General features: G+C 40.9%; 2 protein-coding genes across 13 annotated transcripts in view; both read right to left on the reverse strand.

Moving 5' to 3' along the window:
* The window catches only part of shroom1 (shroom family member 1), a 31,340-nt gene extending 28,724 nt beyond the window's left edge, over positions 1–2,616 (reverse strand). Inside the window, exon 1 of one of the 2 annotated variants that reach the window (XM_034206649.1) lies at positions 2,423–2,616. The gene's annotated coding sequence lies outside the window, so the exon portion shown is untranslated. Of the gene's footprint in view, positions 1–567; positions 1,972–2,422 lie in introns of those variants that run through there. The other variant, XM_034206654.1, reaches the window with a different exon arrangement.
* A 1,785-nt stretch (positions 2,617–4,401) lies between these two features.
* aff4 (AF4/FMR2 family, member 4) overlaps positions 4,402–24,792 on the reverse strand; it is a 29,628-nt gene continuing 9,237 nt past the window's right edge. For 2 of the 11 annotated variants that reach the window (XM_034206571.1, XM_034206569.1), the window contains exons 2-21: positions 23,467–23,596; positions 19,402–20,193; positions 19,000–19,038; positions 18,770–18,856; positions 18,384–18,411; positions 18,213–18,276; positions 17,916–18,008; positions 17,075–17,219; positions 16,098–16,851; positions 15,786–15,937; positions 15,286–15,371; positions 14,758–14,992; positions 14,366–14,463; positions 13,927–13,990; positions 11,182–11,318; positions 10,528–10,599; positions 10,304–10,397; positions 10,126–10,169; positions 9,546–9,769; positions 4,402–8,256 (exon numbers count right to left, since the gene is read on the reverse strand). In XM_034206571.1, the coding sequence (XP_034062462.1) occupies positions 8,129–8,256; positions 9,546–9,769; positions 10,126–10,169; positions 10,304–10,397; positions 10,528–10,599; positions 11,182–11,318; positions 13,927–13,990; positions 14,366–14,463; positions 14,758–14,992; positions 15,286–15,371; positions 15,786–15,937; positions 16,098–16,851; positions 17,075–17,219; positions 17,916–18,008; positions 18,213–18,276; positions 18,384–18,411; positions 18,770–18,856; positions 19,000–19,038; positions 19,402–20,193; positions 23,467–23,592 (3,462 nt within the window). In that variant the 5' untranslated portion in view covers positions 23,593–23,596 and the 3' untranslated portion in view covers positions 4,402–8,128. Of the gene's footprint in view, positions 8,257–9,545; positions 9,770–10,125; positions 10,170–10,303; positions 10,398–10,527; positions 10,600–11,181; positions 11,319–13,926; positions 13,991–14,365; positions 14,464–14,757; positions 14,993–15,285; positions 15,372–15,785; positions 15,938–16,097; positions 16,852–17,074; positions 17,220–17,915; positions 18,009–18,212; positions 18,277–18,383; positions 18,412–18,769; positions 18,857–18,999; positions 19,039–19,401; positions 20,203–23,466; positions 23,597–24,792 lie in introns of all 11 variants that reach the window. The other 9 variants (XM_034206570.1, XM_034206567.1, XM_034206573.1 and 6 more) reach the window with 7 other exon arrangements.

Genomic DNA, 24,792 nt, shown 5'->3' on the forward strand with positions numbered 1-24,792 from the left:
TACAAGCACCTTTTTGGGGGGGGCTCAAATATATCCTTATCAAGCGCTGTTATTCCTGTTAATTAAATCTTCCCTTTCCTCAATAACAATGCATACAACATTTGCTTGTAGTTGATCACATCAGTTGATTTAAATCCTGATCAAGCTGTTAGTGGTTTTTACATAGTAGCATTACAAATCCTCCTTTTTTGATCTGATTACAGTCTGAGTCAATCATTTCCCCGTTAAAAAACACACCATTGTATTCCCCAACCCTTAGGATGATTCATTCAAAGCTATTTCCTTAAACCATTTATTTCCGTGAAACCAACAATGCCAGTAACAGGAAAAAGCAAATATCACAGGTAAGAACAACAGAAAGTAAAACATGGTTTAACTACGACACCTTCCTGCCACATGCTCGACCATTGTCTCACTGTGACACCTTGACTAGATTTCAAAGTGATAATGATTTAATTATAGCGCCATTAGGACGTTAGATAAAGTCACATTTTGTATTAATTCAAACATTTTAAGTGTGTATTCATTTAATGTTTGCGTGCAGTTTCTAATGGCTACAGAATTCACCTGTACGTATCTGGATCTCATCTCATTTTGGCTCACGTAGCCAAACCTGTTCGTTCATCCTTGCAGAGGTGGGCTGGGTGAAAGGTCACTAAAAGAATGTAAACATCCAAGTAAAACCCAAACACACCAAGAGTAATTTTCCACTGTTAAATGAGCGACCAGCACATGCCACTCCTAACCTCTAACCCCTAACTTATTGCTTCTTTTAAATCTATAATGTCCAAAAATGACTTCACTGTTCAATCATATTTTATTTTGTTAAACTCCTTTTTTCTGCGGCAGGTCTACAGGGGCTGAAGGAAAGAGACACAGCCATACGTAAATGCAGAGAAAGAGTTCACGTTTCATCATCCCACCGGGTACGCTTTGGCCCTTGGCTTTGTGACCCTACTCTATTTTATAACCTTACCGTTCTATTTTCTTCTTTTGTATCTGGCGTCTTTTGTTCTTTAATCATCCTGCATACACACAACACCTGTACACACACCATCATACACACAATCACCTGTATGCAGCTACCACTACATTTGTGTATTGCCACATGTTTGAATGTTTTGTCTTTGTGTATTGCATTAGATGCGTTCTAACAACACCAGTGATGCATGACTCTCCCCGCAGAGTGATGTGTTGAGTTTCGAATCAACAGGCGTTAATGTGGGCACCTGTGTGCAGAAGGTGGATGCATGTTGTTGGTTTCTTTGCCTCAGTGCACATGAATTGTCTGTGTCTTTGTGTGTATACCATGGTTTATACACATGCATTACACCTACACGCACGCCGTCTCTGCACAAATGTCTCAATAAGGCGCTCTTAGCAGCCTTCAGGTCAGTCTGTGGGTGCAGCAGGGCATCCAGCAGCAGCACAGAGAGGCCAGTGTGCTCCTGCTGCTCCCACCATCTGACCAATGTACCGCATGAGTGCTTCAGTTTCAACCACAGCACAAAACACCAGTGTCTGGTTTCCCCCGAAGCAACACCGCCACAGCCACGGGCGCCTTTTGTCCCCACTTTAAATAAAACATAGGCCAGTCATTAGGTAGAAAGGCTCTCCTGTGCATAATTCAGGGCCAGGTATCAATTTAAGACAAGGAGATACGGTTAGGAAAAAACAATACTGTGTTGTTCTCACACTATGGTCAAACAACAGGCATTGCATGGGTAATGTGCAACATGGAAAATATGAAAATGGCAATTAAATGTGGTGACAACAGTGGTTTGGGTTGCTGTGTGTCTAGTAGTCCACATTATGTATCCATTTCAGGGCTGCAACTACAACAAGTCATGTGTAACATCAATCAATATGGTAATTGTTTTCTCAGAGAACAAGGTGAAGTTAAATTGCTTCTATCACTGGAACATTTAAATATAAGTTTTGATAGGATTCATTTAAAATTGGATCCATTGTAAACTATTAGTAATGTGAACGTGTATAGGGAAACGCATATAAATACAATGAGGCAGCCAAACTGCACTAAACACGAAAACAAAGACATACAAAATTACAAAACGTTCATACAGGTCTACTTAGGCAGAAGTTGGAAATACAATTCAATATAAATTCTATGTTGAAACCCAATTTCCCAGTGGGATTATTAAATCATTTCTGATTTCCAAAAACCAGTGACAGCAGCATTCGTTTGCTCATGCATCGCTCAGTCAAAAGGACGGGTTTTTTTTAAACCGAGAAGCATCACAACTTTAAAACTACAGATACAAAGAGATGCTGAAAACAACATATTTTCATAAAGCTATATTTAGTAGAAGTAGTAAGCAACAGGTTGACAGTTGACAACCGAAACTGAACAGCCACGGCGATACTAGATGCACCTGCTGCTACCAAAGTCCCCTTTACGTACCTGCTTATTTCCAAACACTTGGCTGTTTTCAACTTGTACTCCTTGTTTCTTTTCGGGTGTGTTTTCACTTCTCGGGTGGATAACGGTGAGAAAAAACACATAAATTAACGGATTAATTTCATTTTCTTGTAGTAACGTGCTTCGTCGCCTGGGTAATGAGCTTTCCTTTTTCCTTCGCTCGCAGTTAGCTTACCTTATTCCCTGCAGAGAGGGAGAGAATCGGATGAAAGGTAACAGAGGATAACGTCGACCAATCAGATGAGGCGGGAGGCGGTTCCTTTGGGAATACACGACACCCCATTGGTCCATCCGTGTTAATGGCGGAATAGTGAAAAGGGGGATTTCTCTGTATTGTTTTGATGTTCTTCAGTTCACTAGAAAAAGGCAGAAGCCAAAACTGAACAGTGCCAGTTTAACTGTTTTACTGAACTCACTGAAAGATACATTTAATAGGAGTAAACGAACATTATAATATTTACAAATAATATAAGTAAAACTGACTAGAATAACCCAAAATAAAAAGTGGACAAAGTGGACACAACAAAGAGTCTACATAAGAGTTAATGTTCTCAGGGCAGCGCAATGTGGATTGGAAGGAGCTAATCATTTCTAAGAGGCTCTGCAATGCAAAGCTATATAAACTTCTTTGAATACCTTTGTTTCATTCATGCACAAATATTTACTAAGCAACATCCATTGCTTATTGAAACAGGCAAACAAACGAAGCTAAAATGTTTGGATGACACAGGTGGTTAGAAGTAATATTCTTTTAATCAGCAGGCATTATTTATTTTACACAGTTTAAATATATTTGATATATTTTATTTTAGTGCAAGGTCAAATTATGTTCCAATTACAAAGCGTATAGGCCTACATTAAATAGTCACATAGCATCAAATATACCAAAGTATTTACATCATTATTTTTCAAATCATAACTATTATAATACAATAATTTGGGGCGAAGCATTGTTTTTAGTGTCAACAAATATATAGATAACTAGGATCCAGGTTACTTTTAAATGACCATACGTTTTCTTCAGTTGGCAATGACTGTTTATCCTCTGTAAACTGTAATGTACTGTATAGTCAGACTTTAAAGGAAGCCTTTGTTTATTGGAAAGTGCTCTTTTTTTTTTTTTTTTAAATGCACAGGATAGCCATTTTTAAGATATGCAATCCAGGAAACTTTTCAAAATATAACAATTAAGACGGTCAAATACAAGTCCCAGTGACTGAAATTAAAATCCAATGACACTTAGGCTGAAATAGATCAGACGACAGTAATGACAGTAGCAATTTATGACCACTTGGTGGCAATTTATTCTTCAAGCACTACTGTAAATCACAGGCCGGACCTGTTGAGAGCCTGTTGTGTCTGTGTAGAGCCAAGTCACTACAGGAGTAGATAAAATAATGTGAACACTACAGTTAAGGGGGCTTCAGCTCAAACACTGCTACAAAGGTGGGTGAGAAAACTCCAATCAGCACTATGTGACTAACTACTTCCATATCTCAGAGGGGAGTATTTAAATTCTTATTTTACAACATTTAGTCACCTGCTGTAGTTACTTTGTAAGTTAAGTAAAACAAAACCAAAGACTCCTTTATGAAATACAATGCATTGCAATAAGTGTATCCATGTAAAACAGATTTCTAAACTAAAAATTATATATATATTTTATATTTTGTTTTGGCCTCTAGTGGCCCTATGGCTCACATGAGGATAAGCAGCATGTTTAGCTGAGTAATCATTGCTTATGTTTGTTAGCAGAGAATTTTTAAGTTTTTTGTTCTGTAAATCATCTCAAAATATCCAATGTCTAACTTGCCCTTTCAGTTTGACCTTAAAATATATCAAAATATCACCTGTTGCAATGAATAATCTTGTACTAGAATAAACCATTTATGAATGCCTAAAGTGTTATGTTTTCGATAATATCAACCTTCAGCTGCTTAAATAAAATGAGTAACACTGCATTAAACATATCCATATATATTTTATTCTCAATACGGCAAAATACAAAGAATATTCAGGACAGACTCTCATTAGTCACAATTAATACTCACTTCACAAGAATGCTTTAAATTACATAACCTAAGTTTGAAGATCAAACTCATTGAGTACCTTTAATCATATTGCATCCATCATATATAGTATCTCTATCATCAGTTCTCTTAAAACTAATCCAATTTAGACTAATGTACATAGTGTATGCTGCTGGCCTCACTTTAGAGACGACTTTTTAGAAAAAAGGTGTTATACAACATACTGTATAAACTGCTACAACTGTTTTGACCTGTAGAGAAATACCTCTGTTTCAAAAGACATGTTGGACCAATTGTTCAAAAGGGACACATAGTAAATACATTGCTCTCGTGAGGAAGAAACAGACATGGTTTTAAACAACAGACTGTACACACCATCCATCCATCCATCCCATGAGATCAACAATATACACTTCATGAAAAGAACACGCCTCCATATCAAATACAGAGAAGACAGAATATTCGCACTTGGATTTAGAGACATTAATGATTTTGTAGCGACCATGGTACTGGGAGACAGTGAAGCAGAAGACAAAGAATACAAGAGCGGTAAGAAAAAAGGAGTGAAAAATCAATGTGATATACAGTGTTACGAGACTCGGATGTACTCTGTAACAGCTTGGAAGAAGAAGTGAACAAAAAAAGCCCAGAAGGAAAAATAATGTGCATAAAGTATCTCACAAGATGTATTTACAGCATTTTTAATTTTCAATAAAAATGTCAACCTGTAGTAGAAATTCACCCTTAAAGAAATGTTATATTTACAATTTATACATTTGTATTTAAATAGAAACATGCACGTGTTAACATCTTCCTACCGAATGTCCAAAAAAACTCATCTTACCCTGGATTCTTTCAAGTTAGAATTAATATGAATTACTACTTACAAGGAAATCTCATCATGAACAACCCCGATACATTTACATCATCTTATCTCATAAAATGGTACTCCTTAAAATGGCAAAATAGAAAAAAATATTAAGCAAAGGGGCAGAAAAATAAATAAGTGTGAGTAGCAAACTGTTAACAAAATTACTCTAATGCTAAATGTTGTACATTTGACTACAAGATAGTGTAGGGAACACAAGGCGCGGACCTGTACTTACAAAGTGTACCAGTGTATGAAGACATTTACTGGGCTGGCAAAACCCACAGAGTAATTCCTATGAGAAAAGTGGCCTCCAGCTTTAAGTACAAAATGGCTCAAGCCATCGGTGTTTGGTTATAAAACAGACCTATATACACATATATACTAAACCAGTAGACAAAATTGCAAAAGCTAAAGGCATTGGACACTTGAGTTCAATAGGTTTCTCACTGAGGCGGGAAAAAGAAAGAAGCCGTGGAAAAAAATCCCAAGCCAAAATATTTCATTTATTCCAAAGAAACAGATCCTTTTTTGTTGTTGTAAAAATCCTGCATAGATTAAAATCATACCTCGTCTGGCTTTCTCTTTTTCAAGTGCCAGAGGAAATAACAGTATCCCCTCCTACAATAAAGACCAGGGAGCCAGTGATAACAAAAAAAAACATAACCCAAAAAGGTCAAATCTGAGCCAAATAGTACAATTACTAATATGCATTTTGTCTCGAGATGAAAAGGGTGATAGATGAAATGTCAATGCACCACATTTATGATTGAACATGTAAGAAAAGTGCCAAAAAGTTAAGACTTCTGTTGCGTTCTTGTCAAACTGATCTCATCATTAATCAAAATAAACCAATAATAGTTTTAATACCATTTGACCCAGGCTTGAACTTTTCCAGCATGTTTTAGAAGGAAGTGATCTAAAAAGTAAGCACAAAAAAAGGACATTCCTTCATGTCATTGACCGTTACTAAACACCCAAGTGTCATAACAGCTTCATTGAAAACAAAAAAAAACACCACTTTACCCTTGATGACAACCAGAAAATGTCAAACTAATAACAGAAATGTTCATATCTGGTAGTTGGCATACAGTGTTGCTCCGCCTAACTACTGGCTGACATGTTTCATATCCACCATCTTGTAATAAAAGTATGGATACAATTTAAATAGGAACAATTACATTACAAATACTTTGCATCTCATCTTGGTTTAACCCTGTTTTAAAAGAATGCATTTGAAAAGTTATACTTCTGCTTGGCCAGAGAAAAAAACAAAAAAAAACTGCTTGGTATATAAATAAAATCTTTATTGGCCGTTATAGTCCTTTTTTGAAATATATATAATGATAGATTTAAAAACTCTTTGTTCTATAAAAGCAACACTGATGAGTTTGCCTCTCTAAGTATTTCCTTCCATATGGATTTGCTTTTATTGTGTCAGATTAGTGGTCACTCAGGCCTAGCTTTTATAAACGGCAATGTAAATAACTGCATTGTATATGTGGAAATGAACTTCAATACTTAAGACACTCCCTGCTGTTACTTAGAAAAATACACTCTGAGCAAACAAAGGGGATCAAAAACAGAATAACACTGTCTGGATGCGACTCTTCCTGGAGGATATTTCTCAATGAACAATGTAGCTATGAGTGAAGAAACCTTTTATAGGAAGTGACCTGTATTCTGGAGCTTCAAAAGACAGCAAACCTCTTAGAGAGAACATTAAGGTGATATATTTGATTAAGGTCAAGAGTCTAAAAGCCCTTGCTAGCAGCCTCTAGAGGCCATGCTGCTCCTTGCACCAAACTGGAGTACAGTGGTTTGTAATAATTGACCAACATTTTCTAGCAGGGCTTAAAGGAGTTTGTGATTCTGGAAAGATGACACTGTTAAAAATCCAATACACTGACCGATAAAGAGAACATTTATAAATATGTGCATGTCAGAAGTATTAATCTGCTGTGCACAGTGGCCTTTCCTACAGTCCGGCCTTAAAACTTTCAGGCATTTTTCAAGATAAGCTCAGCGCTTCTGAAGGAAAGATAAATTAAAATAGTGTAATGCTTCATTTGTGGCCAACATCCTCTTTGCTCTAAATACATTAACAGGACTTGATTTTCAACTGAAAGTCTGCAATTCAACTCATAAATGTTGCCAGCTTCAACTGCAAAATGCTTAAAAATGCATAAAATGAGTTTAAAGGGAAAATAAAAACAATTGATTCAGATATGAGGGGTGTCTGCTTTCCTGTTGCTCACATACAAGGCACAAAAACGATAAAGAGAAACCTTCATTTTAAAGCACCTTTGGTGTTTATGGGAGGTACTTTGGTGAGACAAAGTCAAAGAAAAAGTTAAAAAGCCAAAAGTAGCCTAAAAACCAAACCCCATTTTTAAGCGATTCCATAACAAATAATTCACCCAGCGCTTCTGTGCCGAATAGATAAAACCATGGCCTTCAAAGATTGTATGAATGCCGATATATGAAGCATAAGCTTTTTGTTCCTGTGCTGCAGTTTGGATGCTTCTCCCTGTGTAGACTGTCGACGGTGTGAGATGCCCTGGATTGCTCAGTGTTTTTGGCAAGCTGGTGTAGAAAATGGACACAGTGTTGGAGATATGTCTGAGAAGTTCATCAACGTGTGTGTACATGGAGGACCAGACGTGGACTGTGTGTGTGCGTACAGTACATCCTTTAAATGTGTGTCTGTCTGTGAGGGCATGCGTTTGTGTCTTTGAGCACATGTTGCAGAGGTGTGTGTGGAAGCAGCGTACAGGGAGGGAGTCCCTGCTAAGGAATAAGCTTAGCGTCCAGTCGCAGCCAGTGGAGGCCCTGCCGCGTGTAACGCACCAGTTCTGTCATGCTGCTGGTGTTGAAGATCAGAGGACCCATCACCTTGTCCAACTCCAAGAAGAACTCTGGGGAAACAAAGACGTAGCGAGCGAATCAGAAACCGTTTCATTGCCAAGTATGTTAACATGTACGAGGAATTTGCCTTGGTGTAGACCAGGGGTGGGGAACCTTTTTCCTCTCAAGGGCCATTTACATTTTTTCAACATCCTCCGGGGGCCGTACAAATGATTGACCTCTGCTTAAAAATCACAGCCCATTCATTTGGCCTTACTTTCATTCTGTGCAAAGAAAAAGCAACCTCTTAATCCAGATATCTTACCATGACTCACGTATGCATGCACGTGCACGGTTGTGGCATGACCACCAAACAGAAAGATATGGACACAAGATGTGTGCAAATGTATTTAGTTTCCTATCCATGTGGACATGATTTAAGTGGGGGGGGGGACCTAACCTCCTCTAGGGGGGTCCGGGGGGCCTGCTCCGGGAAGTTGAAAGCATCAATCTGGTGCACTTTGAGAGCAAAATTAATAGATCTATGGATACATCTCTCAACACCCATATGAAACAGAACTGTAAGCAGATTTACTTTTTCTTTATGGATATTTTACAAATCACTCTCCTTTCAAACTGTATTCTTGTTTATTAATAACATCTTTTTTTTACTGTCATAGTATTTTATACCTGTTTACTTTATTCTCTTGTTTTTTGATAACTATAATGATCATATAAAGATGTGCCTTTACCTCATTGGTTGGAGAAAAAGCTTCTTATATTCGTTAGCATAGCTAGCTAACCAGATGCTAATAACAACAAAGTTATTGACTGTATGATCAGTATGACAGATGAGCAGATCGCCACTGTGCTTACAACTAAAGACACAGCCACGCAACAATTGCGGCATGTGTACGGCTCCTTATGGGTACTGCAATTTGTGAAGTGCCGGAGCCGCGTTCTGGTGCTCTCCGTCAGAACTACACCCCTGTCAGACGAGACATATACCACGTGGTGACACATTAGGCTCGTGTTGTGTTCAAGGACCATGACCGTTGCCAGGAAAAACAGGCACTCGCTTGTTTAATTATTTTGCGGTCTAGATTTCTTTATTTATTTTTTTTATTTTTTAATTACCTCGAGGGCCATACCAAATGGTCTCACGGGCCATATACGGCCCGGGGGCCGGAGGTTCCCCACCCCTGGTGTAGATGGTGCATACATGGACAGTCCGAAGATACATTGTAAGACAAGGTCCAAAAGATTTAACAAAAAACTACTATAAACTCCTCGTCATTATACATCATTGCTTGAGTAAATGTCATTAACGTAACCATGCCTCTGTTCTCAGGCGGTTTACCTTTCTGCTCCTTGGACAGTTGCTCCGCCTGGTCCCAGACCTCTGTGGCGTACAGGAAGTTGGATGTGACCTGGACGTAGCTGGCAGCCATCTGGTGGATCCGCTGAGGTATGGTCACTGAGGAGCTGGCGCTGCTGCTGCTGCTGCTGACCGACGAGTAGCTGCCGGCCGTGCCTGGCGACAGTTTGGGAGACACCGGAGAGGGCATGCCTGCTGCCTTGCTGCTACACAAACAGAAACAAGCAGACAAGGTTCAGAAACACGTTTGGTACAAGGCAAAGTATGCTTAAAAGACACCTGACCGCATGACAGTAAGATAAACTGAGCTGTAAATCATCCATCGTCATGTCATTCCTGCTCAGTATGACTAGAGCTTCTTGCCAACAAGGTGTTAAACTCTGTCTATAATATTATTTTAAAACAGTATTTCCAATAGTTTCCTGAACTTTATGTGAAATTCTAAAACCTTTGAAATGTTGGAAAATGTCATTTGAAGTACTTTTTTTCCTAGCAATCAACGCAGATGTGTCATTTACAATCACATCTCAAATCCAATAGGCTAAATTAGCACACAACTTACTTTCCCATTCCAGGAGAGGGAGCCTGGGTGTTACTCAGAGAATTCTGCCAAACAAAATGAGAGTGGAGAACATTATGTACAGAGCAAAACATACTTTCATGGAATTTAAATTGTGCTCCTGTGGTTTGGAAGGTTTCCCGAGCAACACTGGATTATAGCTTGGACAAAAAAAAAGTACCTTTAAGTGTTCTGTGAGTGTTTTGGAGTATTTTAGTGCGCTGTCCTTCCTCAGCTTGAATAACCGCAGGTAGAGAAGAGACTGGCATCGTAGGCTGTAAAGAGAAATGGGTTCATATTGATCTAAAACTCTCCTTTAATAAAATAGCAAGGACTTTTAGATGAAGGCTAAGAAATGGACAAAACCGCTGACAATAATATTCATTATTGCTTTTGCACACTTACCAAAGCACAGCTAGCCTTTTGTCTGCTGAAGTAGCATCTGGGGCCAAGTAGCTTTTTAACTTCATAGTGTATCTGAACAAACAGCGAGAACAGCTGTTAGGTTTATGGTAGAATCAGCTTACAAGTTATTAAAGAAACACTTATTTCAGTTAATACAAAGAATTTCTGTGATAATATTCATATTGATTTAGAAACTTTTTAAACAATGTGACACAGTGCAAAGCATCTTTTTAAAATGTATTATTACAAACGGTCTTCTTACTTTAACACTTGCACCTTCAATACCCACAATTAAACTTAATCCTACTAAATACAGTTCATTTGAATATTTGGGGGTGTTATGGTAGTTGCAGTATATGTAGCGATGAGGAGTTGGATACAGTTGTCTGGCAAAAGCACTTCTCTATTCTCAAACTTGTAGTCTTCAGTCCCAACTGTCGCTGACTCAGGTTTTAAATGCCATTTTCTTAATGTCTTTTGTTTTTTGTAAAGCACTTTGAATTGCCTTGTGTTGAAAGGTGCTATATAAATAAACTTGCCTAAAGCAATTCACCCATGCTGCTAATACTACCAAAGACCTGAAAAACGACTGATGTGTACAATTGGTGGAGTTCTCCTTTAGCGTGACGATGATTTAGATGTTTACGTTCTTACTTGATAAGCTCCACCGTTTCAGCATACATGGGGAAGGGAGACTTTGCTTCCTGGGCGCTCTTCTCCAGAGCATTTCCACATTCAACGAAAGACACCACGGCATCCAGATAGTACACTGCCTTCTCAAAACGATCCAACTGCAAAGAGGGGACAGGGACAAAGAAAACATTAAAATCTCTGTTGAAGGGGCATCCTGAGTGTTAGTGAGCATGAACTAGTCTAATATAACGCAGACCTTTCTGAAACTGTCACAGCTGCAGAACAGGTCTAAATGTTGCTCACATGACTTCTCATTTGACATGGTTTGAGCATGATTTTGTGTGGAATACATACAATTTGTTTGTGTTTAAAAAATAAAATGCCAATCTCAATTATGTGGGGTGGGTTAATGAACTGAGATCTAGGTACATTATAGAGAATTAGTTATATTTTGTGAGAGAACAATGAGAAATGTTAATTGTCAGCATATAATGTGTGTGTGTGTTTGCATCATTGGAGATTTTTCTCCAATGATACTTTTTAATAGTTACTTTTTACATTTGGAAAGCAAAAGAAAACAGTAACAAAGGAAATTGTCAAGGATTCTGAGTGGAAACAACATGCAGCAGAGTAAGGTATGTGATAATCCTCAGGTAAGTAACTGACACCAGACGAGGAGTTAAAAATAGTCACCTGCTCATAATAATACATTTAATTTCCAAGCGCTTTTTCAGGTGTTCAAAGACACTTTACAGAGGTGATAACACGAGATAAAATAGAATATAAAATTATTAAAACAGCAACACATTATAAAATAATTTAAAAAATATATTAAAACAGCAACACAATTCACAAATTAAAAGCCATTCTGAAGGAGTGTTTTGGTCAGTGTTTTGAAAGTGGGGGGGGGGGGGGGGGTCATCTTTCAGTGACCCATCAACAAAAGTATTATATACATTTTTGCTTGTTATGCGATACTGTGCTCAAAATGTGAGAGCACAGACTAAAATGGCTCCGGAAACCTTATGTCTGAGGTATATACCCCACCCAATACAATACATACTACATAGCAGCAACGTGCAGTCAGGGGAGGCACTCGCCTGTCATACTCCCATGTAACGGGAAAAAAACTAAAGAAACTAAATAATAAAATCTCACCAATGATCTGTGTTGTAAATGTGATTTCTGTAAGATTCCAATCGCTTTTTATAGTCAAAATCGGCAAATTTGCAGAGCTCCGCTACAACTAGGCTACATGGGAGTGATGAGAAGTGAGGCAGGGACGTAACCCTACATCAACTTGCTGGAGCGCGGGCACTAATTTAGCACGGCCACTTATTTTGTGAGCGCGCTCAAGCCAGTTACTGTGGGGTGAGGTGAGGCACAGATGAGCTCTGCCTCACCTCAGAATGCGTCACCTCACAGAAACTGGCTGGGAAGCGGGCCCTAAGCGCATGTTACCATCTCACTGTAGGTCACCAATGTAATGTTTGTAGATCTCTTTATTACATTTATCCATAGTTTCTAAATAACTTATTTCACATAGATATGATATTTAGGCTCGCTGGTCTCGCCGTACAACGGCAATGAGAAAGCACCAGGGGGGGCAGCCATAACCTCTGCCGCACTGAAGGGGGCGCAAGTGAGCCCACAAGTTCTTGTTGCTACTGTTATTCTACGCAGAGACGGTAGACGCAAACAACAAACTAGACTTTTGAAACTAGAGGAAGATAAGGAGGACTTTTACAAAAAAGTAATAGAGATTGTTGTCCAGAAGGATAGCATGGACTTCATCTTCAAGTTAAGGTAAGACCCCAATTGTAATGAAAATGGGATCTTACTAATACCTCATTCACACCAACGCAACTCCGGTTCAAGCTCTGTGCTAGAGCTTTTCAGGTTCAGAACCGGTTCTTCGGTTTAGCTCCGGCTCTTTTCACACCGCCCAGAGTCCGACTGGTGCTGCGTCATCGTTTGCGTCATGACGTAACCGTTTGCGTGCCTGCTTCATAAAGCCAAACCGCGCGGAAACCCCTCACAGCTCACACGGACAACAACAACAATGGCCGATTGTGCTCCAGCTTCCTCTGTACCTCTTCGGAAGCCCAGATTCCCAGTAGGTAGCTGGTCTCTTCAGTGGCCAACTACTGCTTGTTAAGTTTCACTTTATGTTGTTGTTCAGGAGTTGATCCTGCCCCTGCCCCCATCTCGACGTAAGCGTGACGTATGCGGTGCTTTTGCCGGACAATTTTTTGGAGCTTGAAACGAACCGGATTCCGGAGCTAAGAGGCTGCTCCGCTGCGGTGTGAACAGGAAAACCCGGTGCTTTTCAAGCTCCAGCTCCGAACCGGCCCCGAAACACCGTTGGTGTGAATGAGGCATAAGAAAGAACAATCCAATATTTCGATTGTGGGTATCCTTTTGTTGAACGGTCTGTTTAAAATGAATCGAAGCATCAGACTAAAAAAGCTTTTGAAAATAACAGAATATTTCGATTAAGGTCAAAATATAATAGCCTATTTGTAAATCTGACTCTGAAAGAGTCAGTGCCTCACCAGCCATGAACCTCACGTCACTGCTACATAGTCACTTGAATATAAAATGTGTTTCTACGGGATGCATTAATCTCTATGCAAAACGTCACCAGGATGTTGTAGGTCTAGAACTTGTGAAACAACACGCTCCTCTCACTGCTTTGCATGCAGCAACACCGGGGCCTCTCGATTACATACTGTTGGTAAATAGTCCTCAGGCTGTTGCTCTTACCAGTGCATCTGCATTGTGTTTAAGTTTCTTGGCTTCTTGTAGGTAGTGATCTGCCGAATGGACCCTGAAACCAAATTAAAAACAGGTCAAACAAATGTTCATTACTTGGCTGGATTTTTTGAAAAGCTTGTTTGATGGTTAGGTTTCTCCATTCATTTCCTCTTGACACAGAACTACACCTAAAAAAGTATTACATCAAACCCCCAAAAATAAGACAATACTAGTCGTTTCTTTTCCTCTGCATGAAAAAGACAGATCCAACAGAGAGCCTTTTAAAATGGAAATACACGCCGTCCCTTCTGCATGCAGGCACATCTATTCATGACCTCAACCCAACCTCCTACAGCTTTATTCATCAAAGGCAACTCTAGATCCCCACAGCAGGTCTTTCTGCATACCCTGCTGAGGGGTTGTCCACAGTGGAAAGAGCTCTTCTTACCTGTCCTCAAACACCAGCTTGGATCTCTGAGCCTTGGAGCCTTCGGTGGTGAGCGGAGGCACAGCCAGCTGGTTATCGCAGCTCTTTGAGGATTTCTCCTGCAGAGACAGCAAGCGGGAGGGAATAAAGTTTCAGGTATAAAAAGGGTACTTGAAGTGGACGATAAAATGGATAACAGGGTGAGATTGAGGGTCTCTGATGTGCGCTCTTAAGGATAATGGGAATGAACTATATATAGAAGATGTTCTGGAACAAGCCCTTCTTCCCACAACTCCCCAGGGGGAATGTTGCATAGTTGGCAAACATGATGAAAGATTGCACTTGCCGGTATCCGCAACGCTTGCCAGTTATTAACACATACAGCTAATGCCCGGTGATAGTGTTACACTCACCTTGCCCTCGCGTGTGCTGCGTCCCTTGTCCTCTCCTTTTCTGTGTTTGGAGGAGGAGTTGCCCTTGGTGCTGAGGCTTCCCTCCTTTCCACTTCCTGTCCCGCTGGACAAAGAGGTAGAGGACTGGCTGACTGTCCTCTTTCGACTCGGATGTTCTGCCTTGGGCGTTCGCTGAAGACCCGACATGGAAGGGGAGGGGACTGGCTCTTCTTTCTTCTCCAAAGACCTCTTAGACCTGGAGGGATATTAATTGTCATTGTAGCACAGCATTTTTGTTTTAATTACAGTTCTAAACTCAGAAATGTAATGTGAACACTTATAATAATAATAATAAAGGTTAAAAAGTGTGCAAGGTTACAGAAAAAAATACCCCATTTAACATTTTATTGTTTTAGGGTTTATTTTGTGAAGTGTAAGAAAAAAGATGGGAAGCCTGTAAAGAATTCAAGTACTACTGTATCAAGTGTCCCGGCTGTGCAGAGGGTTCTACTGTTAATGCACACCAGGAGAAAAAAGAACAATACTCACTCTTTACTGCTGTTTTTATGATGAGACAGGGACTTGTCCTCCAGCTTGCATCTCTTGCTCTCTGGCTTGATGCCTTCTTCATCGTTCTAGAAGACACAAAGATTCTCATTTAGTAGTGCGTCTACATGTTTCTGTAGAGATGTGATTCAAAGAGTCTAAATCACTACAATTATTACAGTGGACAAACCACATGCTAAGGGTTTCCAGCTGGCTGTTACACCCTAACGTATCACAAAATCAGATCTGGATCTCCACCCAAATTGAATCAATTGTTTATTGGATGACGGCATTTTCTTTCTTTAATGATAATCTGTTTAGAGGTTATTTGAAGAAATACATCATTCTGTTGGAAGGACACTAAAATGGAAAAAACACAACTTCCGTTTTAAAAGTAATAATGTGCATAATCATACTGAAGATATAACCCTCTGAAAAGGGGGTTTCTTATCTTTTAGTATGAAAGAGCATACAGAGGGGAATTTGATCCATTAGTCTCATACCTTGTGTTTCCTCTTGCCCTTGCTCGAGCTCTTCTCAGAGCTCTGTTTGCTGAAGTCTTTGCTGTCCCTGTCTAGAGAGTCGTCCCTCTCCACTTTTATCTCTACAGGCTCCTTGTAGGGCCGCCCTGGGATCCTCGATAGCAAGCTGAGATCTATAGGAAATGGGAAGGAAAGGGAAGGGTAAGCTTCAATGTGATCCAAAGAAAAGAAAGGCTTCAGGGGTGTGCACTTCTAGCTAGACAAGTACACAAAATAGAATGCAGAGAGCATTTGAATGATACTATCATGAGTATATGAGCAGCTTTGACTAACCTATCTTCACTAGTAAAACCTGCTGCTGGGGTTGCCTTGCAGGGTAACGCTCCTCAGGGTCACTGAGTGGAGACAGCAGCTCTTTTTCCTCCATTGGAGAAAACACACACACAGGGGTCCTGATGCTCTCTGTGTACTTAGGGGTCTGTGATGACGACGGGATGCTGTCGTTCCCCTCGGAGTCTGACGACGAAGAGTCCGTATCGACAAACTCACGAGACTTCTGGGAAGTCTTCGTTGGTGCCTTGGCTTTTCGTTTATCAGCGGTTGTGGTGACGGCAGCAGCGGTTGGCCTGGGGGAAGATTTGGGTTCTTTTTTGATGGTTGGTTTGCGAACACCTTTAGTAGCAGCTATGCGTCGATTAGGGGGGATCTCGGGGGCCGGCTCACTCTCCACCCTCAGACCACCCTTAGGCTCCTCCACCACTGGGAGCTTCTCAGATTTTTTGGGCTGCTTTTTACCCACACTCCTTCGTGCACTTGTGCCACCCTCGCTCTGGGCGGGGGATTTTTGCCGCCCACGGCCACCCTCTGCACCCTTTTGTGCCGCCCGTAGGTCCCTGCTTGGGGTGGGTGCTGCTGAGTCTTTTGAGCTCCCTCCCTGGCTGCTATAGCCTCGTCCTGAGCCATTATCTCTGCCCTCCTTCTTGCACTTGGTTGGAACATTGTTGTCCACTGGAGAGGCTGGGGAGAACTGCTTGGCCTTCTTGAACCAGTTGTCCAGCTGCCACTTGTTGGCCATAGGTTGCTCAGGCTGAAGAGAAAACAGATGGAAGACGTTGTTTGAGTAAATGAAAATGGTCATGTATGAAACCTAAACAAAAAGAACCTGTAGGAAAAGATAGTATTGTGGCAAGAAGAAAGAACAACGAATGCCTTGTCACAATTACACCACAAATCCTACGCATGGAATACACACAGAGTAGCATCTGTAAGCAGCACTATCATTTTGTACAGAGCTACCGTCAGGTCTTTACCTCAGGGGAGGCGGGTCTCTGGTGCTCGGTGGCCTCGCTGTCCGTCGTGCTGCTCTCGCTCTCGCTGTCGGACCCCGAGCTGCTCTCTGAGCCGCTGTGGCTGCTCGAGTCATCCCTCGACTGCTCCGCACCTTCACTGTTATTGCTGTCATCACAGAAAAGAGTCAAAGTGTGTTAAAGGTGTGCAGCAAACTCTAAGTCATGTAAGGCAAGCTAAAGGATGCATAAAAAAAAAAATGTGTGTGTCTCTGTGTGAGAGTTACCTCTTTGCTAGTTAACATTAGGTAAGTGTTTAATATGCTGATTATCTCTGGACATCAACACAGATCTACAGCTGAGGATTATCCTTTACAAATATATAACTACAAGAGTTACATCATTTGCACATAATGTAGCTTTGTGTTTCCAAACAAACCAATTGAGAATTAGCCTGACTAGGAATGAGTGTTAACCTAATTAAACAAACCCCTGTGGAGATACCCTGTAAAGTGAATCCCTGCCAAACCAACACAAAGAGCAATAGTCTCAAACTTTGAGGTTTGAAAACCTCCAACATCAGATGATTAATCGTGGTATTTTAAATCAATTAAAAAAACCTACATTTATTTTCAAACCAATAATATCCACAAGGGAACAAAATGAGAACAACAACAATAAAAAAGCTAACCAACTTGTGCCCCATATCTTATAAGTTAAAGAACATACCATCACAAACACCTTTGAATATATTGTAAGCTGACACTAAACCACCATGGCCTCAAAACTCCTCCTATGTCCCCGCCACAATCACAACAACAACAACTCGGTATTCAAATTCAAGTAGATGTACTCTGTGCTTTACCTTGCTGATGTGTTCCTTGAGGCGTTCTTGGCAGACTCCTGTTCTACATCACTGTCCTCACTGCTGCTGAGCTTCAGGTCGTCTTCCAGCAAACTGAGATACAGGCATAAAACTCACTGAAATCTCTATTGTATTACAGAAGTGGAATTGCTGCAGTTGGAGGCCATCTATGCATGTGTGGTTACTAAATATGTCTTACTTTAACAACTTGTTTTAGTCTCTTACTCTGTTGTCTGAATGAATGCTGGCAAAACTATGATGAGGAAGAGCAAAGTGAGGAAGAGATGAAGCACTTACGTGGGCTGTTCCTCGCAGGCTTTGGACTGGTGGCTGCTGGAGCTCTTTGAAGAACTTCCTCGCTCTGAAAACACAAACAAACCTCATGAGGATTTGCAAACATGCATGTGCATAAATATGTTTTTTTCTTAAATATACTGTATTTGAATAAGAAGTGTGTGTTGTACTCACTGTGTCCACTTGGAAAAGAGTGAGATTCCTAAGGGGAAAAAAGAAAATGGAAGTTATTTTCATGAAGCTATAAAATGCATTTGTAGAAGTGAATACTAAATGAAACAGGATTATCTTTCCTCTAGTTGCGGCTTGTTTATATTGACAGGCAAGCATAAAATAAACACCTCAAAGTGTTTTAACCATTTCAATTATTATATTACATATGTATAAAGTACATTTTAGTTTGTATAGCACAACAACCGCATGCTGTTTCTCTGCATTGTTTTTTTACCAAGGTCTGTTTGCCCTATACACTGGTAACCAACTAAAGCTTAAACCTTATTCATCATGACACACAGTCATTCCAATCAAACAGTAAACACAGGGCCCGGTGCTATGCTGACCTTGGTGGGGAATGGAAACTTGGAGGGCTCTGTTTTGCAGGGGGTGTGTATGGCTGTCAGCGGAGGGGGCCACGACTGAGTCATTTCCTGAAAGAAAGGAAGAAAAAACAAAAATGTGAAAATGAGTTGTACGGTGCGAGTAATGCTCTTTCATTGACTCCGGCATGAGGCTTTTCTCTGAATACTCAAGATGGCCTGATAGGAGAACCAAAACAACATTATTTACATACCTTCAGAATCTCATCGACACAGTTGGCATCACCAGATCCCTGAAGATAGAAACATCTCAATCAACACGTGTTTATGAACAACAGGATGATCATTGCAGTGGGTGAAAGGCAGCTTCCATTTTAAGTGGCACGAGTCATTCAATAGGCATTTTATGGGACTAGAAGTTCAAATGTGCCAAGTACAGCATGCTGAGAGGTAATATATTCATTTCCATTATACAGTCTATATACCCTACATGAAACTTCTGCTACAATAGATTTTGCGGCTGCACTACTTCCTTTTACAATCAAAGCTTTTCTTGAGGTTCATTTACTATCATAGGAACATTGATTTAGTTTATCCTAAGTGCCACATAAACAAACAGAACACCCCTTAATGAAAAGCCTGTAGATGAGCCTTACCTCCACAGGCTGTGAAGGGATCTTGAGTTTGGAAAGTGAGGCCTTGCTGTTAGACTTCATCTCTCCCATGGTGCTGCTGTGCGACTGTCCACTGTAGCTTTCGGCTTGTGAGCTTTTGGTTTCTGCCGTTTCCTGGCCGTCCATAGGCCGCACATACGCTGTGGGCTTCTGCAGCATGGAGCCAGGCTTGGACATGAGAGACGGGGGAAAGGCCTGACTCGAGTGCTGTCCAGTGGGGAAGGAGGTGTGAACCCGTGAGGGAGAGTCCCAGTTGGCCTCTCGGTCTCGCGGGGACTTGGAGCGGTAGCGCTCTTTACTGTGATGCTGTTCGGCGGACAAGGAGCCCCGCAAGTGGCTGTTGCTGCCGGAGGAACTCAAAGAGCCCTTGGCCGGACTTGATGTGTGTGACTTTGAGTGCTCTGACCCTCCGCTGTGTTTACTCGACTTCTTTTCCCGCACCTCCCCTCCGTGTCTTTGGCTACTGCTGCTGCTGCCGCTACTGCCGCTGCCCCTTTGGCTGCCGTGCCCGCCCTGAAGTCCGGAGCGTTTCCCAGACTGGGATGAAGATCCACCTGCTGCGGGGCCAACAGGAGTCCACTTGCTGCTGCTGCTGCCACCGCTACCGACGGCGCGCTGGTCCCCCCCAAACAAAGGTGGGCCCGATTTCTCCTCGGAGGAAGACGAGCTGTTAGAAGGTTTACCGCCAAGCTTAGGAAGTGTGTCACCAATCGGCTCTTTCATCTCGTCGTAATTGCCCAGCATGCTCTGAATACGGCTTGACAGTTTATCTTCCTTGCTGGACTGAAGAGAGAAGCAGAGAAAGGGGGAGGGAGATGTGGGAAAGAGGACAGTGTGATGATGATGATGATGAAGAAAGAAGAAAAAAAAACAAGACAGACGTAGAGAAAACAAATAAAGAAGAAAACCATTGAGAACAAATGAACAGAGGAAAGGCAGACAGGAGAGAAGAGGGGGCAGAGAAAACAGTCATTATGGGCACAAGTTCAACACTTGGGTTAATTGCTTTCCATCAAAAACATTGAAAATGGAGAAAATGTATCACTGCAACAAAGGAACACTTTAAATCACTAAATAAAAAAGAACACCGTTGAAAAGTAGAGTTACATCTGACAAAAGGAAGAAACCAATTATATCCTAAAGCGCGTGTCGTCAGTTTTTCCTTGAAAATAATCGATTGAACGTAGGGATCAGCCAATCACGTGGCTCACAAGAGTCCACACCTATCAGTTAACACAGATAAGAGACTAGTCCCCACACAGAGGTTAATCAATCACTTTGAGGCCACAGGTTCCAGCCGACCTGATGGCAATCAGCCGTGACACTCAGTGCACAATATCCAGTTTCACATGAAGCCTCAGACCTCCTGTTTTGTTTGACAGATTCACGCAGAGGGTGAGGAAACACAAGCCGGTATCTGTAGCTGGAAATGTTAACTAGCTTGGTCATAACATGCACACCACTACCTCCTGCTAGCACGGCCTGCCTCACACGTGTGTAGCTGGTGAAGTGAAGCGTCATCCATTTTCTTATGGGCGTTGTTTGTAGTGAGAGCAGTGATGACGCGCTGCATTAGGATATTAATAAACCTCCAGTTGAACAGCAAAACCCTCTGCTTTTTGTAAATAACATAATGCAAGTACTTGAAAGGACAAAAGTATGGCACCTATACATGTTGGACTCATTGAAATTGTTGTTGTGTACAGCTCGTTTCCTTTTTTTAGAAACTTTCTCAGGACCCTGTTTAGGAACTCAGGAACTTTACTTCCATGTTGATCAAAGGAACCGTGTTGAGCCTTTGGTTCCTGCCTGCAAACAGTCCCCGGTCCTCGGACAGTTCTTCCCTGATAGCCAGGAACTAACCTTTCCAACATCACTTCAAACAGTAAATTACAAAAGTTGAAAACACTAATCGCCATCTCTCTCCAAGTTATCTGCTGTCTTTGCAGGACGCCAACCCATGAAAGCATTTTTTCATCCGTTACTTGTAAAATGTAGCCCAGTCTTGGTGCTTCTCAAAATGCAGTAAAAGGACAGCTTTAATGTATTGAATGGATCTGTGATTTTTGTTCTCTTTGTTTTGGCCTGCTAAATCTTGGCACTATTAACAAACACGCACATTCGATAATCACGATATATATTTATACAGTTGGTATGCTCCATCGTAACAAAATACCAATGTCGAAGTTTATCTTTTAACAGATCTTTTCATTCTGTGCCGCTGAGTAAGAAGTGGTGAACTCTGCACCATAAAACTGTTACAGCTTTGCTGGTCTACATCTGGGAGGCCACAGCTGCAGCTGCATGCACACATGGCCTGCAGAACACAGTAAACTTCCACTTAGTGAAGCATGACAGAGATGGAGAAAAAAAGTCAAACTGAAGCTTACATAAGACTCCGAGAAGAAATGAAAAGTGTAGACGAGCAAGTGACTCAAACAGAAGGCTTTTTCCATTTTTGTTTTGTACTACACAGGGTGAGTAACGCTTCTTAAAGAGACTCATTCAAGGCATCTAAACCTTCACTCAAACTGTTATCATTACATCCCAATTGTTACTATGAAGGCAATTGCAAAAAAAAAGAGTTTACAAAATGTGTGTTCCCACTGCAATCAAAGCATAATGCTACTTTGTTTATTTGAACAGCTGTTCATATTAACCTTTGTTTTGCTCAGGATTAATAAAAGCTTAGCGAGCTCTGATTTGCTCCGTCTGGCGTGAGATGCAATGAGACAAATCTGCAGATGGGATAGTTTCATTTAAATGATTGTTTTGTTACTTCAGTATAAAAAAAACAAGCAAGTATATTCAGATTCAAGGAGAACCCTAACCTTCAGAAACATAACTGTTCAAATGAAGCCTTTTCCAAGCGTTCAAAACAAACACATTCGAACCTGGGCTAGAGATTCTGAAGACCGAAGAGCAAACATGCACCACTTATTTGCTGCAGCTGCCTTTTTCCCTGTGCAAATGTCAAGGACTTTTTCCTTCTTCAAAGTCAGCTTTTTAGCTTTCACTTTGTTTTGGTCCAAAACACACGGGCCAGCACTCATCGCTCACCTCGGCTCCCATTTTCTATCCCCAACCTGTCAGGACACATTCCTCTGTGCCGCTTTGATGGCTCACTGTAGCTAGGAGAGGAGCCACTTACCTCGGCTACAATCTGGTTAGTGGCAAAGATTAGACCAGTTTAGAGAAGTCAAATCCTCTTTACAATTATAGTGGCCGGGTGGGAGCTGGCTGGCCTACATCTATGTGTTTCTGTGAGCACAGAAGGAAGGGGAGGAGAGTGTAGTGATCTCATGTTTACCTTCTTCAGCTGCACTAGCAAACACCTAACTGAAGACAGGTGTTTTCACTTTAGAGCGTTAGCATCTTGTGCAGAGTTAGCCAATAGCTTAAATACCCTGCAGATAACATTACCTAATTTAATTCACGAATCATCCGGTGTGTTTTTTGAATACATATGAGTAACACCACCACATACTGCGTTGCACACAGATCAGCCAATTACAGCTCAGAATGTGTGCCAGATCATCTGGTTAAAAAAAAAAAGGACTGTCATCGTCAGTAGAGCTTGTTCCAACATGTCCCGCATGGATATGAAAGCATTTTGTGAGTTTACCATGTTAAGCCTTCATCAAACAAACCATCAACAAAACCAAATCTGCAGGATCCTGAAGATCGTTGTAAAAAAAAAGGAAAAGAAATAAGCAATTCTTGACAACAACTTGAACTGACATCAAGTAATTGAATTACAACAGAACGTCTTTTCCAGACTGTAGCAATGCAGGAATGAAGTCAAACATATGTTACATAATGTGTGCACACTCACATGTGTACAAAGACACGCAAAGCAAAGAGTGTTTCCAACTTTGCCACAGAAGCCTGTAGCTAAACATTCTTCTGAGCAAAGCAGGCACAATTGACGAAGGTATGATGACTAAACTGTACTATGGTCAGTTCTCACTTCCTGTCGTGATTACTTCTAAATAAATTGACTAATCAACTACATGTCAACACTGAATGACAGGTAAATAAACTTACCACTTTGTAGGGTTCGGGGAAGAGAGGTGAATTTGCTGGAAAGGCCTCTCCTCCTCCCTGCTGGATTTCTTGATTTCTCCTTTCTCTTTCTTTCATTCGGAGCACATTCCGGTCCTCACGGTTCATGTTGCTAATAACGCAAACAGAACAACAAAAAGTCAAGATAAAAACACGCCGAGGAGAGACTGTAAACACACTTCTTATCCCGTGGCTTTACAAGGATGGCTACAAACTGCGCAGTATCCTGAAAGAAAAACGTCCCAAAGAATTACTCTTAATGGTGAGGCAACAACTCCGGTTCAATTTCCAGCTATGATTTCTTGAGAAATGAATATTAACAAGAGGAAGTTTCCAAATGTTCACCACAAATCATACTGCTGCCATAATCTACCCTCTAATATGAGTCAGTAGGTCCATCATTATTGAAACCCACACATCATGAACAGAGAGTGAATCACAGAGATAACCTATAGAGAAAGTAGTCTCTAATAGGTTTAGGCTGGTCTACACAATGCTCGGTAAACTACTCGAACTGCAAATAATCGGCTTGTAAAGATGGTTCAGGTAAATGTGTAATCCACCTGAAACCAGTCAGTTTACAAATAGTCGTCCAATGAGAATAGAGCTGCAAGATTATTAAATGGTCTGATTCCAGCTTGTTCAATTTGAGTGGTAAAAGGCATCTGAGGGGAAACACTGATAAGACATCTTACGGCAAAAATAATCAACGAGGGAAATGTGTTGTGGTTGTTGCAACCTTCATTTACAAGTTGATTTATTACAATGTGTGGGGTTGGTAACTTGAGTGGAATAGAATAAAACTCCATAACTGTGAGCTAAACCAACTATCCATTTGTTCTTGGCATAATGTGTGATGAACATATGAAAAAGACTTTAGAAGTGAATCTACGCATGCAACTTAAAATGTTCTTCTGGATGCCACTTTGAGCATTAAAGCATGGGCATCTGGATGGAAACAAAAGAAGACTTCTGTTACAGAAAGCAACTACACAGCTCGCAAAACGAGAACAAGCTAATTGGCCAGTTGTGTCGCAAGTCATTAAAGTACGAAACTTCCGGCTCTTCCCACGACAACAAAGACTTTAACGCTGTAGTGAGTGTGCTGAGGGTTATACCACAACTAGCCAGCCTCCTCGTAGATTACCATCATGACACACAGGGTGGTTATTCAGCGATGAATGAACAGATGAAATGCAGAGACGAAAGTGATTGCAGAAAAGGAACAAATTAACTAGAGATCTTAAACGAGAACTGGTCGATTAACTCTTCCAAATGTTTAGACTTTTAGTGTCCTGGAAAGATGTA

The sequence above is a fragment of the Gymnodraco acuticeps genome, unplaced genomic scaffold, assembly GCF_902827175.1.
Source record: "Gymnodraco acuticeps unplaced genomic scaffold, fGymAcu1.1, whole genome shotgun sequence".
Taxonomy (NCBI): Eukaryota; Metazoa; Chordata; class Actinopteri; order Perciformes; family Bathydraconidae; genus Gymnodraco; species Gymnodraco acuticeps.